This window comes from Abramis brama (genome assembly GCF_963993115.1).
Source record: "Abramis brama genome assembly, chromosome: 5".
Lineage (NCBI taxonomy): Eukaryota > Metazoa > Chordata > Actinopteri > Cypriniformes > Leuciscidae > Abramis > Abramis brama.
This window is the reverse complement of record NC_139967.1, coordinates 25,087,661-25,106,335: the sequence shown is the minus strand read 5'-3', so window position 1 is coordinate 25,106,335 and position 18,675 is coordinate 25,087,661. Positions and strand designations below refer to the sequence as shown.

Below are 18,675 nucleotides of genomic sequence, written 5' to 3'. Positions count from 1 at the left end.
CTGAACATACAATGTATCACAAGAAAGGACAGAGAACAAAACATTTTTTGTCTAGTTTCATGCATTCTATTTTTATCAATATTTGTAAGTTTCATTAAAAAAAAGCAACATTTTGAACAAAAAGTTAAGAAAATTGCATATTTGTCAAATAATTTTTTCGGATCAGATTCAGAACTATGATAAAAAATGGATCAAGTAGAGTCCATTAAAACCACCAAAGTTTGCACAGTTGTTACCTCTTCGTGGGGTTGACAATTCATTTTGTTAGGCAGTTTTGATTTATATGTTTAATGTTTATGATCACATAGCTTACATGTGCATAAATAATGCTTCTTTTGCTTGTTTCTGCTGCTTCTTCTTCACTTGTTTTTGGATCTGGAATTTCTGTACTATTTCAGAAGATGAGAAATAGCAGCCCCTATAGTATAAAAGTGAATGGCAGGGAAAGAGTTAAAAGAAGTCAAGGCTGCATTTATTTGATACAAAATACAGTAAAAAAAACTGTAATTTTTTAAAATATTATATATAACTGTTTTCTATTTTAAAATATTTTAAAATGTAGTTTATTCCTGGGATAGCAGCAGCCATTACTCCAGTCAAGCTTAAAATAGCATTATTTATTTGAAATCAAAATTTACTGTCTGTAACATTATAAATGTCTTTGTCACTTTTGATCAATTTACGCTTTCTTGATGTATCAATCAGAATGAACAATTTCTTTAAAAAAAAAAAGAAAGAAAAAGAACATTTACTGACCCCAAACTTATGCATGTATGACTCACTAAGCTGCTCCATGAAAGTATTTGAAAGGAATGACACACCTGGATCACACCTGGATCAAGATTATCAAAGTGAACGTGTTGTCAAACTTACCCAGGAGAAAAGAGCACAGTAGTTATTCATGGCTCTGTCAAGCCTTGTTCTTCAGCACTCACTAGAGTGAAAGCTTGAATGCTTTCACTGCATTGATCATTTCAGCAACATTTTACTTCAAACACCTCTTCTGCACAGAGAAACCAAGTATATCAAAGTAAAACTTCTAACGAGGTTTTGAATCTTTGGTCCCCAACCATTATCCCTAAGATAAGATTTGAACTACTCTATGAAGCCCTAAAGCAGGTAAAGGAACGGAAATACAAATCTTCAATAAATTAATTACATTTCCCATAAACGTTATCAGCTTCCCTTTACTGCGTTGATCGTACAAAACTGTAATTTTCGCCCATAGCCTGTGAAATGACAAAACAGTCAAAGCTAATGACAGATCAGCACTTCCCTCTGAAAATACCTTGAAGGATTTCCCTCCCCTTCCGTACCTCTCTTTTTTTCACAATCTTTCCGCTGCAAATTACAGTTTTCCCCATTAAGAGGCAAAGCAGACTCTATCCAGGTGTTTTGCACTGCTAACAATAACTGTCATGGCACCTGAACAGAGAGAGGCTAAGTGTAGTGTTCGTTTGATGTTAATACGGATGACAGGAGAGGAGAAGAGGAAAAGACAGGTGGTGAGGCAAAGACAGCCGTTGGATAACCACAGGGAACGCAAAGAAATTGAGCATTAGCTGTCTCACAGCGCTGTCTATCTGTAAATCATTCCGTAGTACAGAGACTGGCCATTATTAGCCAACCCTCGACCGGGAAGTAAAGACATGGCGACACAAAGAACAAGAGCATTCCTTTCAACGCAGGGACGTCGTGAGAGAACTGTGCCAAAGAGAAAGAGAATATCAAAGGAAAGAGAATGAATCTTCCATTATAGTCAGTGGCAGTGGGTTGCCTGAACTAGACAGCTCATCAGCCTTAAATAAATCTTTTATGATTATGATTACATTACAGACCTTGACGTTCACCTTGATGGAAAACAGTCAATTTGTCAAAGGAGACATGTTATAGATGCATGCTAATACTAAACTGTAAAAAAAAAAAAAAAACTCTGAATTTGAGAAAACTCAAAACTTGAGGCAACCAGCTTTCATTTTTTGAGTACACTCAACTCAACATCTGGAAAAATGTGTTCCATCAACTTAAAAATTAAGGTTGGTATGTGCTTTCTTAAAACAATACTCTATAAACTCTTAAATGATTGTTTTAATTTGTGGATCCAAGTTCAATAAGCTTGTGTTTAAAGTTAAGCTGAGTATAAACATCAACTTTCTTAGTTTGTTTAACTTGTGTGACAGTTTATTGAGAAAACTGAAAAGGTTAGAGTTACATCTGTACACCAAAATAGGTAGTAGATACTCATTGAAATGGAAGAAACTTCAAACACTAATCACTCTAATGCTGACTTGAAACATAACTTTAACAACAAATTATAATCAAAAACACAACATACAGAGCTAAAACATCTATTCATTCTGAATGAGAAATATTTGTGTCATCATCACATGCACCAAAAATAGTGCAACATCGGTGGTCAAACTGAGCATGTTCAGTCTGTTAGTTGGACTCTTACCACAAAAACTTGACATTGTATATTCATGCTGTTTAATATTTTAAAGTTAATCACTTAATGGCTTAAAATGTACTTTATTATTTTTTTCATAATGTCAACTTTTTATACAATTGATGCAGATAACCAATCCAATTTTAAATTTTTTGGTAGCAAATAAGCAATATATTGGCAGATATTAGATATTAATCTACATGAGATGTCGATCATAAACAGTGAAAAATGACTTTGGTAACACTTTAGTTTAGGGTCCAATTCTCACTATAAACTAGTTGCTTATTAGCATGCATATTACTAGGATATTGGCTGTTTATTCTAGTAATTAGTAGTTTATTGAGGCAAAAGTCATAGTTAATAATTAGTTAATGGTGAGAATTGGACCCTAATCTAAAGTGTTTTCTTTACTATTCAACAATCATTTGGCCAAAATTGGTGTTATGATCAACTTTCTTTTAAAAAACAAATATGAGAAGAAATTCCTGTGTGCCATGGATTAAAAAAAATAATAATAATAATTTTAATTTAATAATAATTTTTATCCAGAGAATTTACAAAATTTGGATAGCCAGAAATAATCTCATATTTAACAACCAATCAATGTGACTGCTGATATACTGTAATTCCAGGTATTGGCGCAATTTGTCCTGGCGCAATCCCCACTTGTGATCTGATCACCTGATACATAAAAAACAGGTGTAAACAATTCCAACTTGTCTAACTTTATTTATCCCATTAGAAATGTGAAAATGTGGAGGGGAAAACACAGTTCCGGTGGGTTTGGCTGTTGAACTGAGCTTGCAGGTGATGAGCTTTGAACTGATGAGATTAATTATGTCTGTGGATCCCTGTGTGTGGAGGGCGGTGAACAATCAGAGGGGTTTGTTTACTTTGCCTGACTGCTACAAATGTAAGCACACTTTGCTGACTCGGTTCCGCATAAGAAAGAGGGTGGAGGCCATCTGCTATTTGCAGCAGACAAGATAAAGAATGCCTGTGTCTAAAGGGAAGGCAAAAAGCACGACCCCGAGCACATGTAATTACCTTCTATTAATATACCCACAGGTTTGTTTGTAGGCATCTAGACACGACTGAGAAGCAGGGGCTTCAGGGATTAATGAGCAAACCGCTGCTAAAAAAGACCCTCTGACTTCAACCCGAGCGAAGGCACAACTAGTTCAACTGAGGACAAGCTTTGATCTTAGTTCTTTTTTTCCCCAAGACAGATTGTGTAGCTGAGCATTTAATATCCTAAACTTTGAAAAGTTTAATGGTAAAAGAAAACTGGAGGAATCTTCATATAAAATGTGGATATTAAATACTTCCATACAACTAGTAAGTGAGCCAAAGGCAGTTTACAAATCCACAACAAAGAGAATGATACTGGTTAATTCCCTAATGAGTTCAACTCATTTTTCTGCTACAGTCAGTCACACATTACACACTTCCTGTCGAGGTTTGACCCTCACACTATAGTGTTGCTTACAAAAAGGTCCATGGTGTAAAGGTCAATAACCTTAGCCATCACTTAACCCGCCTACTCCATTGTGTTGATATGAACCCCCCACGTCTCTTTAATTCTCATCCAACTCTTAAAAAAAACACCCTGGGAGTCTTTTTGATGGGGGAGGAGGTCTAACGGTTCCTTATGAGATAAAATGTGGAAATATAGATTTAAAAATAAAGTGAAATATACTCAACCATTCAAAGGTTTGGAGTACGTTTATTTTTTAAAGAAATGTATACTTTTATTCTGCAATATCATGGTTTCAACAAAAATATTAAGCAGCATGTTATAGATGTAATATGTAATAATGTTTCTTGAGCTCCAAATCAGCATATTATAATGATTTCTGAAGGATTGTGTGAGCAATGGCTACTAAAAAATGCAGCTTTTCCATTACAGGAAGAAATTGCATTTTAAAATATTTTATTTTACTACTTTAAATTAAAAAACAGCTACTTTAAATTGTACAAATCTTTCATAATATTACTGTTTTACTGTAAATAAAACAAAGAAACAAGTAAATTCCTGGATGAGCATAAGAACTTGTGAATGGTAGTATAAATTAATAATTGCGAATGCAAGACAACTCGACAACACAATTTCATAAAAAGCTTCTCACAAAATGACCAAAACGCCCACACTCCATTATATAACAGAAAAGACAAACTAACAAGTAAACATTGACAATGAATGAACCCTTTGAAAATGCCTCAGATGCTTAAGACAATGTCACAAGTGCAGTATGGTGCAATCAATCTAAAAGCTCAAAAGAATTGAACACATTTCTCATCTCTCAGGTATCAGCTGCACTTCGTAAAAGCCAATAAACCACCTTATCAGACCAGCAAAGAAATATATTATTACAGTATACACACACACACACACACACACACACACACAATGCAACTCATAATACATATGTGACCCTGGATCACAAAACCAGTCACAAGTCGCACAGGTATATTTGTGGCAATAGCCAACAATACATTGTATTAAAGATCATGTTCCATGAAGATATTTAGTAAATTTCCTACTGTAAATATATAAAACATATATCTTTGTGAGTGAATGCAGCACAATCGTGAACATAAATGGACAACTTTAAAGATGATTTTCTCAATGTTTCTATTTTTTGCACCCTCAGATTCCAGATTTTCAATAGTTGTATCTCGGCCACATATTGTCATATCCTAACAAACCACACATCAATTGAAAGCTTATTTATTCATCTTTCAGGTGATGTATAAATCTCGATTTCAAAAAATTGACCCATGTGACTGGTTTTGTGGTCCAGGGTCACATATACACAATTATGCATCCGCTCAATGTTTTTACCACAACAAACTTTAAAGACAATGTGAATGACACTAAACAGTGTAAATGATTGACTCTGAAATGTTTTACCTTTTGATTGCAGTGCATATGTTATCCGTACTTATATTTAAAGACCAATCCCGCTATTAAAGGAGTTAAAGTTGAATTATGGAGCATTGAAAGAGTCTGTCGTGTGTTTGCTTTCTAATTCCCCACCATTTAAAATGGGACCTGATGATAAGGGGCCATTCATGAGGTGGATTAATATTCCCACAACAGACACCAGAGTTTCCACTCAACACTCTGAAAAGAAGCTTTGTAATAAAATTCCAAGACACAATCAAGCTAAGAATCTTGCACCTTAATTTTTATCACAAATCACGGCTAAATTACTCTCATAAATGCCAGCCTGGATTGAAATGATGCTGATTATAAGCTATTCATTTTGTTGCATGAACCTGCCAGGGGCTTGCCTCAAGTTAAGTTCATTATCAAACGCTGCTAAAGAACGTGGAATTGGAAGATAGTTTCGTTGGCTGAGGCTTGATGTTAGATCCCCTCTTATCAGTTGGGACTTTTGCCAAGACCTGTAGATTTGATGTGTGAAGATCTCTTTGTACCAGCATAACAAGTGCAAACTCAGTCCCGACGTCTTGTGCGGCAGGCCACACGGTGGAAGCTTTGTTTTGCCACTGAACAGGAGAACATGAGCAAAAACCAAAATTAGGCACTTGAGGCTGGAGCCTGTCTGGCTGTCTTTCCCCAGGCTACCATCTTTCCGCACCTCAGTCGTTTCACCTCCGCTTGTCTCCATGGAATTCACAGAGGGAGTCATGTTTAAAAACACAACAGAAACAATAGCAAGATGAAGTCACAGACGTGCAGACAACCACACGGAGATGCTGAATAACCTCTGACTTGAGATTTTCCAAAAAAGTTTCTCATCAAGACTTTATGAGTCTTTCACCCTCAAATTGACCTTTGAAATTTGCCCTGTCAGTTCATCTTGCACTACAGTATTCCCCCATTTCTGAAACCTCCAGCATTTGGTGGATCAGCATGGGATGAAATTGTAGTGCATGAAGTGTTGAATCCAAATGTCAAATTGAATCAAGTCTGAACATGTATTATTCTTACTGCCAGAGACTGCACTTAAGGGAGAGCGACGGGTAGCCGAACTCAAGAGTTATCTTCTGGAGTTCATTGCAAGAACTTTCTCATGACATCTCACAGTATGCTCCCAGCTAGAGTAAAATTTTAATCTGAGAAAAACCCAAACCACAGAAGCCTTAGGTAAAAATTTGCTCATTTGACAAAAACATCCATCCATCCATCTACATTCAAACTTCAAGGCTTCTAAACAATTTTCAAAACTTTCAAGCCTCTGTCAAGCCAACATTCAATGTTTTTTTTTTAACCTAAAAACCTTTGTACTGAATTTCAATTCACTTACATTCTTCTTCCTTACATTCCAATCTGAATTGCAATTCTATATCCTATACCTCAATTGAAATTCAACTTAAATTCAGGAATTTAAAAAGCAATCTCAGTTCAATTCTGAATAGAACTCACCCTTCAACCTTCATCTCTCCTATCTGGCAAATAATTCACTCAAAAATGAAACGTTTGTCATCATTCACTCACCATCAATCTGTTACAAACACATATGAATGTCTTTCCTCTGTGGAACATGAAAGAAGGTTTTTTTTTTTTTTTTTTTACATTTTTATACAATGGTAGTCAATGGTCACCAAAACTGTTTGGTTACCAACATTCTTCAAAATATCTTCATTTGTGTTGCGCAGAGGAAGGAAAGTCATGCAAGTCATGCGTCTGTTTGGCCATCATGGCCATAAGTAAGGTAAAATGTGCCTCCGTTTAACTTTTTAGGTAAACGGCGAGAGAGAGATTGCTTGGAGAAAATGTTCTTGACCACATTTCTAACATAAACATTAGACAAAAGTTAGTTGTTCCTGTGAGGTCATGTTTAAGAATGCACACTATACCAGTCTGTCCACAGCAATAGTCAAGATGTAAACACGCTTCAACTTAGAGCTGTAAGATAATCACTTGGAATGAACTGAGGAACAAAAGGCGATGACCTTCAGACAAACAACTCAGAAAAGGCATCAAGCAAGAACTAGATGTTTGCAGAGGTTTTAGACAGTTCAGGCAGTCTGGCGTGCTTCTCTACTAGTCAAGCAGGGTGTTTGCTTTAAGCAAGTATCTATGTGCATGCTTGAAGAACAAAAACTGTGCTCTAAGATATTCCTGGATCCAGGAATTTAAAGACTGCTAAGCCACTTTTTAAAAACTCCCTCTGTGCTCTGTACCCAAATGGTTTGTCATATTGCTGTTTAGCTTGATAAGTGGGACAAAATTGTATGTGTTCAATGGGCCAGAAAGGGGATTAAAGTCAGTTTAAAGTCACCTAAAGGCCTGCTGGATTACCCACAAAAGTCATATGAAGTTATCCACAACAGGAAACCCGTGGAACTAACTGACTTATTAATGTAGCAATGTAGCATGAATAAAATCAGGCCCTGCCTACTACAAATGATATACCGCCCTATTTGTGTGACTAAATAAAATCCAACAGTGAATAAAAAGGTTTGTGGCTGCTTCCAACAGAGAAGATCAATTCTACGAAGTAGATACTTGTTTCACGATCCCATGTAAAAGTCTGCAGGATTAGGGTTCAACTTCAGATTTAGTTGCATTGAGACATAATGAAACAGGTCAAGTATTAAGTGACCTGTATCGTTAAAACAGATTCTATGTGAAAATCAGAAAAACACAATAATGAGGCTTAAAATGGGGAGAACCTCCATGAGCCTTGAGGTCATGAAGCCTAGGGCTTTATCCTCTGAAAAATATGGCTACCACACTAAAAAACATCATGGGTGGCATGGGTGAATGGGACACTCTCTATTTAATAACCCAACACAATCATATTTACATTGCATGTGATCTATTTGTAGGTAAAATTGCAAAATAAAACCCCTAAACAAGATATAAGGAGAAATGGTTAAAATCTTATTTACAAGACAGTAAGTAGTTCATTTCCAAATTCCTCAATCCCAAATAATATTCAAATATTTTACTCCAATTAATTCCTATTTGATTTCCAAGAAAATTATAGATATGTTTTAATTAACTAAATACTTTGTTTTAAACCAATCAAACAGACAAAATCTGTCATTTTAGGGGTCTGTGTTTAGACAGTTGAATTCTTGAGTTGCCCTACATTTCGATTGCTTGGAGGCGGACTACTTGCAACGCAAGGAATTTGTGCTCCAGGGCACGAGTGATATGTTTAGATGTGGTGATGTACCTTATTTCAGAATGTGCTGCTGAACAGAAAGGGTGAGAGCTATTGCAATGGATCTCATTAATCTTTATACTGTATTCATTGCAAGGACAAAACTGCTGTTTTCTGCCATTGTTTGCTAAAACAAAATTAACACTCCTGAGAAGTCTGCATTTGTCATTTCACCTACTGTTTTATTGAATACTCTCCGCTTTTGAAGGCTGAAGTAGCAGAGTTAAAAATAATGATAGAAAAACTTTAGACCAACTGCCAAATAACTCTCAACAGGATCTTCAGATTACATTCACATGCTCACCTTCATGGCACTGCTACCCACAACAACTGGTTAGTTTCTGACACCATAAAAAATGAGAACAAATTAATATACACCACCATTCAAAAGTTTGGAGTCGGTAATTATCTTTTTTTTTTTTCTTTTTTTTTAATTATCTTATGCACCATTTATTTGATCAAAAATACAGTAAAAACACAAATAATGTGAAATATTATTATCCTTTAAAATAGTTTTCTATTTGAATACATTTTAAAATGTAATTTACTCCTGTGATGGCAGAGCTGAATTTTCAGCATCATTACTCCAGTCTTCAGTGTCACATGATCCTTCAGAAATCATTCTAATATGATTATTTGGTGCTCAGAAAACATTGATTATTATTATTATCAATGTTGAAAACAGTTGTGTTGCTTACTTGTGGAAGCCATAATACCTTTTTTAGCATTCTTTTATGAATAAGAGAGTTCAAAGGAACAGCATTTATTTGAAATATAGATTTCTTTTTATAAATGTCTTAACATTGACCTTGCAGAATAAAAGTATTTGCCTTCAAACAAAACTTTTACTAACCCCAAACCTTTAAAAGGTAGTGTGTACCTTTACTTTCCATCGCTATCATCAAACAAAGGGTTAAAAAGCTGACACAAAACACATAATTAGCTGAACTGAAGAAAGTTATACAAGTATACAGAATTATATATCTTAATATTATTTCTAATACAACAAGAAACTAAATAAACCAAAAAGACCAATTAGCTATACGTTTTGACAGGGTTTTACCATTCACTTAACTGGTGCTTTGATTTGCTAATGACTTCTGAAAAGAGTTTGGAGCCATAATTGCAACTTAAATCCTGTCTTTTTTGTCTTATATCAGGACACTTGGGCTCCTTGTCCAGGTGTTTTGGCTGACTTTTCTTTTGAACTTCAAAGAGCCTCTTTCTGACTCCCTCCAGCATGTCTCCACCTGCCCACGACTGTCTTTCCAACCCGCTCCCCATTTTCCCCACAAAGCCTCTTGAATCCCAGGAGGAGCAGAGTTTTAGGGAAAAATGCGCATACCATTCACTTCCATTCTCAGTTCTCAGGGCAGTGAAGGAAGGAATCCTGCTGCTGTGTTTACACTGCTTTTAATTACTGTCATTACACAATAGCAGAGACCAAGATGTGTCATTATTTCCCATTAAACCATGAAGAAAACCTGTTGTGCACCACAGTTCCTCGTATGAAGCTTGTGTGAAGCAGGTATTTTCTCTTGTAATGACAAGAAAGTGTCTTTGCACTCAAAATGTTACTATTCCTGCAAGTAATCATGGATGAAGTATAAAATTACACACACACGTTAACATACAAACCATTAGTTCTGCAAAGGGAATCATTCACAACTGCAAAATGAATGGGAATCTGAGAGGTGTCTTACAATTTGCACTAAGCTGTAAAAGAGAGACCTGAATATAAGGTTTCTTTCCATTTCTCAAGGTGCACAATCTAGACCATCTCCTTCTCAGCACCATTCACAAAGTCAGCACGTTTATTATTTATAAGGCATTTCTCCTCAAATATATCTGTAGGGACTGTGAGACCTATTCTTACTGATACTTTACCAGGCGACTCATTTCAATGTCAGTGCTGTGATAATGGGCAACTAAATAATTAAAGACACAATGTCTGACTTGCATAAATGGACCAGGATTATTGCTTAAAGCCCCAGATCTCAACACAAGTACATTAATGCTCAGAATAAAAGGGAGCGAAAACAAGAGGAGGAATGGATACGTACCGCAAACAATGCGCCTTGATGGACACATGCTCCTGTGGATGGAGAAAATGAGGTGAACAAGGGTGGAAGAGGATCAATACATCGGCTTTCACTAGCAGGCCAAATAACAAGTTCATTATTACTTGTGGACAAATGTCACAGTCATGGCAATCATGTGTCTGACAATGTCTTGGACATTCATAAATGCCCGTATCACCCAATTTGAGAGAACACAAAAGATTGTCACACTGTTCATTAATGAAATGTAACGTTTTACTCTCAAAAGCATTAAAGAGAAAAGGATGTCAGTCAACAGGTTTTAATCATTCTTGATCCATTTTAAAAGTTTGACATTCATTTGCCATGTTAACAGATACAGCTGGGAACTAAAAGACACTTAGCCTAATGCAACAATGTAGCTAAACTGTATTCATTTATAGGCATCAGGCAAGGGAATAAATGTATTTAAGATAGAAACTGCATTAAATTGCATGCAGATAATCGTGAAAACATGGTCCAGAAACTTTTTTTTTTAAGATTTAAGTAAACTATGTTAGGATGTCTATGTTAAATTTTACTTCTCAAAGAAAGCCTACTTCCGTCAGGATACACTTTCATCTTGAAAACCAATCGCAATAATGTTGACTGTCAATCAACTTCTCAATAACTAGTGTGTTATAGTAAATTCACGCAAATGCATCACAAGTTGATGTAGGAAGATTCAGATAGAGAGATCCGTACAGGATGCGGACGCAGTTTCATAAACAGCATCACTAAGACATGGTCATGCAGTTATTTAATAGTATGACTGTATTGCGCATTGCTATCTTATTGCATTTCCATGCGCACCAACAGGAGAACTGATTTATACACATTTGTAAATCTATTTTATTCAACTAACCGCGCTTATTTGCAGCTTTTACCTATAGCAGGCAACACATTTTCAACTGAATTCAGTAAAATCACGGTAATAACACCAACCTTCTGCTCCGGGGGAGATGGTGATAAATCCAATTAAAACGGTTAGAAGGATCCAAATAGGACCCATATTCACTTTAGAAACTGTTTTAATCCAAAATGCTCAAAAATACAATCGCTTTAAGTTAAATGTGAATTAGAACGCATCATCGTTTCTTTCCCGAGGACTCGAATCATTCAACAGCGCCTGAGCTTGAAGTCTTGCAGAGAGTCGGTCTAGTTACTGGGAAGCATCCAGTCCAGTGCGCTCTCCAGCGAAACTTCCTCACAGAAAGCAGTTCCGACACGAAAACCCTGCCTCTTAAAAGTACGGGGCCATAGCAAAGACAACTTGAACGCGAGTAATTACAGAGGAACACGCATTTAACGACAACTGAGCGTTCGAGCTGCTCTTTAAAGTGAGTTATTGGAGACACGACCAGCTGCGTTCACGAGTTGAGAAACCCCCTCCTCCGTCACCTCTACCACTGTGGGAACAAAACCTGTGGCCATCAAAGCTTTGACGTGGATTGGGTTTTGTGGTGGTCTTCTGTAATGCGTTTTTTTTTTTTTTTTTTTTAATTAGGCCAATTAATTTATGTGTAAACATGCATTCCAAACTTAGAATAATGGAAATTAAATTTCGTTCATCAGAATTAAACGTTTAAAAATGTAAACGTTTATTTGAATACTTAAAATAGTAGTGCACTTTAGGGTCAGAGATTCCTGAGAGTCACGTGCAGCAGCGCAATCTGATCCTTGGTTGTGCTCATTCACGGGCAAAAACAGAAAAGGACATTTTGTAGAATTGAAGAAATTCAAACCTTTCTAACCATGCTATATTTTTTTAAATATCATATTAAAATCCATTAGCATATCCTACAGTAAGGTTGGCTATAAAAAAATATAGTTATATTTTTAAGAAGCCAGCTCTTTATTGTAACAACATATTTATGGTTTAATGCTGTCTGCAACAAAACCTGTCTTTGTCTTATCTTAGCCATTAACAAGAATATTTTGAAAATGCCAAAAATGAAGACAAAAAAATAAAATATAATAATATTTAGAAAATATTTTCTAAAATATTAAATTAGTTTAGAAAACGTGTGAGCGACTACTGCCACCTGCTGTTATAGATAGGGGATGTAAGGCCCAGGGGAACAAAGAACCAACAAAGGGTTTTTTTTTTTTTTTTTAGGTCCCAAAGTGTACCAAAAGGTTTAAAGATAGTATTAAAAATATGTGCATATAAAAAGTGACTTCTTCCCCCCAGAGGGAGGACTATTGTGGAGTTGAGGCCAAATTTGTCACATATACAAATAGTTGTGAAATTACAAGACTGATAATCATTTTCCAGTTAAAAACTTAAAATTATCCCCCACATCACAATGTGAACAATTTTCTCTTAAATACGCTAACTTGAGGCATTCCATATAATCACAAATTAATCTCCATTATGATAGGAAAGTCAATGTGGGCCGAAATCCTTCGCAACAGGGCATTCTTTATTGACCATTCTGTCGTATCTCTACCTAAAATATGCCTCTGCTGTAAAAACTGGCTGCAGAATAATCACACAGTTATCACATTTACCATTTTATTGCAGTTTTGTACAATGCAAATATATACATATAAAGCTCATGCCTTTTTCTCTTCTTGTGGCAACCATTCATCGATTTTGATGTGCAAACCTTCACTCGACCTACTGCAGATAATTGCTCGGTCAATAAATGGACCTGGAAGAAAAGACATTTTATTCAAGTCAAAGAAGTTCCACCAATGTCAAATCTATTGTAGAGAGCATGGACATGGTAAAAAAAACATGCAGTCAACAAAATTTTAAATGTTCAAACGAATTCAGCCTTGGCATTTGCTCACAGTGTGTGAGATGGTTGGAATAAATTAAACGTATACTAAATGCTAAATTACTTACCAAATTCTGCTGGTTTATGGCTTGCCACATCTTTTACAATGGCATGAATGTTTTCCAAAATACACTCCTTAGACATATCCAGCTGTATAACAAACAAAAGGGAGTTAACAAACGTAAAAAAACAACAACTCATAGATATGAAAATAAGCAGATATCACCCTGCTCACGCTTACTTTATTATATATAGATAGAAGTGTCTGTCACCCAAAGCAGTTCAATGTGACTTACTGTTGCAACTTGTGTGTTAACATAGATGTCCTCCACCATATATTCATGACCAGTCTTGAACAATGCAAGCATTCTGGGTATATTTATTCCAACAGATCCTGATGCAAGAAACACAACACAATAATCCAATTTAACCACTATTTAGTTGTACATTAATAGACCATGACTGTTACATGACATGGGGAAACTCACTGACCTCTCTTGCTCTTGGGAAACTTCTTCCTCAGCTTGTTCTTCAAAGGAAGCAGCTTTTGTAGAATGTCTGGCTCGGCCAAGTAGAAATCTGCTGTGATCTCATCAACTAAAATCTGTAATTACCATTGATTAAAAGGCACACAAAGTAAATGAGCAATTGCAACAAAAAAAAAAAATCAACAAATGATTACTATGTTATAGCCAAAACGTAGGTTGAATTCAGGGTAACTGGGACCTTTTTTGTTTGAAAACTTAAAAAAATAAGACCTTCTCAGCCAACAAGTTCTCATGAGCTTTACCTTGTCAATCAGTTCTGCTCCACCTGCAACTGTTGCTCCATTCTCCATCGCTATTCTGGCTTGATCTGGATTCTGTAAAGCCATGACTCTAGAATTAATGTATGTAAACTGAACAGTCTCCTGAACTGAAGCTGTAAATTCTTATCTAATCGATTCAGTCAATGACACCTATAATGTTCAATGTAAACCACAGAATGATGCTCCCACCTCAGTGAAAACCACTATTCTGTTGTTGTCCGACCTGAAGGGATGTGGTAAGTGAATTGTGCTAACAAACGGATCCACTTTTTTCTGAAACAAAACAAATGGAATTTCATTAAGGTTTAATGTTCCGTTTAAATATAATTGTTTGTTGCAGTTATAGTGCTGAAATGTTTCTGCAACCATGCTAAGGAGAAGTATTTTTCATCCAGTTAACTCAAAATAACATTGTTTCTAGCTCATTGAACCTATTTAATTAAAAGTGAACCATCACAAGAAAAGACAGACTTTTGTATTAGTCACATATTGCGTATTGTAGCAGCAATTAAACTTTTTTTTAATACAAAATACAAGGTCAAGAACCTTCAAGAATCATCATAATATGGTGTAGAACAGCATAACTTAATACATTTAAGCTTTCTTGAAGCAAGAACAGCTCCATAACAGCTTTAACTTGTCTCTGACAACTGCAACTAAAGCACGGGGAAGCTCTTTCCTGGACACATTTCCAGCAAACTAACAAAACTTTTTGCAGAATTAATTCAGGGTTAGTTACTCTAGTTTTGCAGATTAATGTGGTGGTTAAATAGTTATTTTAAATTGCTGGTGGTTCGAGTTATTAAATGAATACACTACAGTTAAAAAGTTTAGGCCCAGAAATTTATTTTATTCAGCAAGTATGCATTACATAGTCAAAAGTGACAGGGAAGACTTTAACATTACTACTAAAGAAAAGTCAAACAAATGTTGTTCTTTTGAACTTGCTAGTAGCACATAAAGAAACATTGAGAATAAATTTTTCTTGAGCAGCAAATCAGCATATTAGAATGATTTCTGAAGGATCATGTGACGCTGAAGACTGGAGTAATGATGCCGAAAATTCAGCTTTACCATAAAAAAATAAAAATAAAAATAATAATAATAATTATATATATATATATATATATATATATATATATTAAAACATTCCAATAGAAAATTGTTATTTTAAATTGCAATAACATTTCACAATATTACTATTTTTACTGTACTTTGATTAAATAAATGCAACTTTGGCAAACTTAAGATTTCTTTCAAAACATTAAAACATTTTACTGACCTCAAACTTTTCAACAGTATTTTTTTTTTTTTTTTTTTTTAATTAGCTTATGAAATTAGCTTATGCTTACCAAGGCTGCAAATGTTAAATAAAAAAAGTAGTGTTTTGAAATATTCAAATTTGTAGTGTAATAGTTTTTGCAACCACTCAAATTCATTAATTAACAATCATTTTATAAATTCAACTAAAAATTGGAAAAGATTAGACATACAAACTAGAAATACAAATTTGAATATTTCAAAACACTACTTTTTTTATTTAACATTTGCAGCCTTGGTAAGCATAAGCTAATTTCATAAGCTAATTTCAAAATAATTTCAAAAAAATAATAATAATCTTACAGACACCAAACTTTTGAACGGTAGTTCAAAATGTTTCTCTTAAAAGTGCTGTATGTAACTTTTTCACTCTACTAAAGCATAAAAATACCATAATATGTTTCCATATATTGAGGAAACATGCAAAGTTCACATAAGCTGTGTCCGAAACCACTCCCTATCCACTATATAGTGCACTATATCAGGTGTCGGACATTTTGTAGTGGTGTCCGAATTCTGAGTGAACGACATTATTCCCTACATCCGTTCACTACTTTTACCCACAATCCTCTCTGAATGCGAGTGTACATTCGATGTACACTTGCTGAAGCACTATTTCCCACAATCCAATGCGGAGAGGACTGAGCGCGCAAGTTTAAACCAGAGATTACTTCACGGCTTTCTTATTTCTGCTTTAACATTTATTTCAGGCTAGTTTTAGGTTTTTGATTTTTTAAAACCTTTTTTTATAAATAATTACTTGAATAAAACACATTAAAATGTAGAGACAATATTATATAGATGAATTTTAAATTTAAATGATTGTTATTGTTAATATTATTTTATAAAGTAAGTAACATAAAGGATTTAGGAGTTAAAAGGAGTTGTCACTACGTGTGACGAAGCCGTTTCTGCCACAGCTCCAGCTCTCCGACGCACAGTGTATACGTCAGCGTCCGAATTCACTCACTTCATTTCGTTCGCTCCTTGCAGATATAGTGCACTCAAATGACATACACTATATAGGGATTAGTGAATGAGTGAACGAGTGAGCGGTTTCAGACACAGCTACACTCGTTTCTCAGAAAAACACTTCTACAGCCAGTTATTTTACTTTGAAATGTGCGTTTCCATGCTGGAATGTTTGTTTTTGTTTTGGTCAATGATACTGCGCGTTGCCAATTTTCATTGTCCATTGCGCTCGTTCCTGTTGCGTGTGCTCAATCTGGCAACCCGTGTGAGTGCCGTCCAGTCTGAGGAGCAGGTGGTGGGAGAAACGACAATCTCCGATATTTTGAATTGGACTGCAGTACTCATTTCGACCACTAATTGTCATTCTTTCAGACTGCACCTTTAATTTCTTATTTTAAGCAATTATTACTTAAATCAAACTTAGCTTAATAAAACAACCACGCAAGATGTACCTTTTTCTCCAGCTTCATGTCCAGACGTAGATTAATGTACACAGGCTGGTTTTCAGGACTGAAGTCCAGTTTCTGAAAGTTCTTCAGCATTTCAATGGCCAGGGGTGTCTCATAGACAGGTTTTGGATAGTACCTCACCATGTACACATCATCTACTGGAGCCCAGTATGTGAGTCCATATGGTTTATGCCTGTCTTTGTCATCAACCTTTTTTTTCTCTTTCACCACCTTTTCTTGAACCTTCTCCTCTTTCTTCTCTTTCTGTCTACAAAAAGAGTTGATGAAGAACATGACTCCTCTTTGCATATGTTTTTGCATGGTTTCTTAGTTTTTCAGCATGTCAAATACAACATTTCTGAATTTTATTAGACAACCTTTTTACCAAGGTAAAGACTAAATCGTGTAAACTGAACTTACTTGGTAGCAGCGTAGGATCTTACATGCTGCTGTCTGTTTGCAGTCAGTGAGCTGCAGGAGACAGAAGGAGCTCTGCATGTGAAGAACAAACTCTGACACCTGGGTAATACTGTGATTGAAACAAGACACATGAGCATAATATAATTAAAATGACTTGGTCAACTTATTTATATTAATGATTACATTACAACTAACTACTTAATAATAAAGAGACTGAAGGGAGTGGATCTAAAGATTGACCACTAGGCAGCTTTCTTGCTAAATGTACCATGCTAGCCAAAGTTTCCATCAAGATACCATAGTTACAACAGTAGTTGTCACTGTGAGATACTGTGAGTAGCCATTAATCTGCCATCAATTATTGGTTACCATGGCCATTTTTTGTAACAATTTAAAAACATGTGGCTCCTTTCTGTTTACTCAATCCAAAATAATGCATCTAATATATATTAAAATAATATAATTTATCCTTTTGACAGACACGCTGCATAAATTCACATAAGCATAAATATAAGAGATCGTGGTGAAAACTGTTAGCTTGAATAGATGTTGTGCGATCAGCACATTATATACTATATTCTGCACATAGCAGCTTGCATGTTATTAATCTGAAAAAAAAAAACATTGGAATATAAGTAAAATAATATGTATTGCTTAAAACTGACCTCTTAAAAGACTCCTCGAGGGGGCAGCCATCTTGACAGAATTGTGTGTTACGCTTAAATTTTCCGTCTAAATCATCAACCACCGTTTAAGCGTTCCCACTTATAAATATCGTTATGATTGTTATGCGCATCTGGCTTTGGTAAAATATTGTACATAATTAGAAATTAATTTCTATACATGCGCTATATTTGTAGATACGACAACAAACAGCTAATATGCTCGTTACATGCCTTATTGTCCACCATCAATAGCATGTTATTTTGCCCCATTTATACAAAGAATCCAACAACATGAAATACACAAAAGTTGCACTGTAAAGGTAAAAATGTTACAGCAAGTTCTTCTTCTTGTAGATTTATTATAAACTTTTCTTTGTATGAATACCTACTCTATGTTTTTTAAAGGCATACTATAATAAATTAAAGCTGTATACAGTGTATTATTGCAAGAGCACAATGGTCTCCACTCCACTCCCTGGAGGTGAGCTGTATTTTAGAGAGGTTGTGAGTAAAATTGCACGAATCGTTCTTTGAGGCGGATCTTTTCAATGAATCGATTGATCCGAACCAATTATTGAACGGAGA

At 35.3% G+C, this 18,675-nt stretch overlaps 2 protein-coding genes across 2 annotated transcripts in view; both read right to left on the bottom strand.

Annotated features, from left to right (window-relative positions):
• Positions 1 to 12,967, bottom strand: part of fras1 (Fraser extracellular matrix complex subunit 1) — a 112,826-nt gene extending 99,859 nt beyond the window's left edge. Inside the window, exons 1-2 of the mRNA XM_084114759.1 lie at positions 11,616 to 12,967; positions 10,656 to 10,687 (exon numbers count right to left, since the gene is read on the bottom strand). Coding sequence (XP_083970885.1) covers positions 10,656 to 10,687; positions 11,616 to 11,682 — 99 coding nt within the window. The 5' untranslated portion in view covers positions 11,683 to 12,967. The remainder of the gene's footprint in view (positions 1 to 10,655; positions 10,688 to 11,615) is intronic.
• A 204-nt stretch (positions 12,968 to 13,171) lies between these two features.
• Positions 13,172 to 18,144, bottom strand: mrpl1 (mitochondrial ribosomal protein L1). The gene is made up of 9 exons (XM_084114758.1): positions 18,091 to 18,144; positions 17,426 to 17,534; positions 17,009 to 17,273; positions 14,454 to 14,537; positions 14,247 to 14,318; positions 13,949 to 14,060; positions 13,753 to 13,850; positions 13,525 to 13,606; positions 13,172 to 13,327 (listed from the first exon to the last, which is right to left on the bottom strand). The coding sequence occupies exons 1-9, from the start codon at positions 18,119 to 18,121 to the stop codon at positions 13,230 to 13,232; spliced, it is 951 nt and encodes a 316-aa protein (XP_083970884.1). The 5' UTR covers positions 18,122 to 18,144; the 3' UTR covers positions 13,172 to 13,229.
• Positions 18,145 to 18,675: the final 531 nt, after the last annotated feature.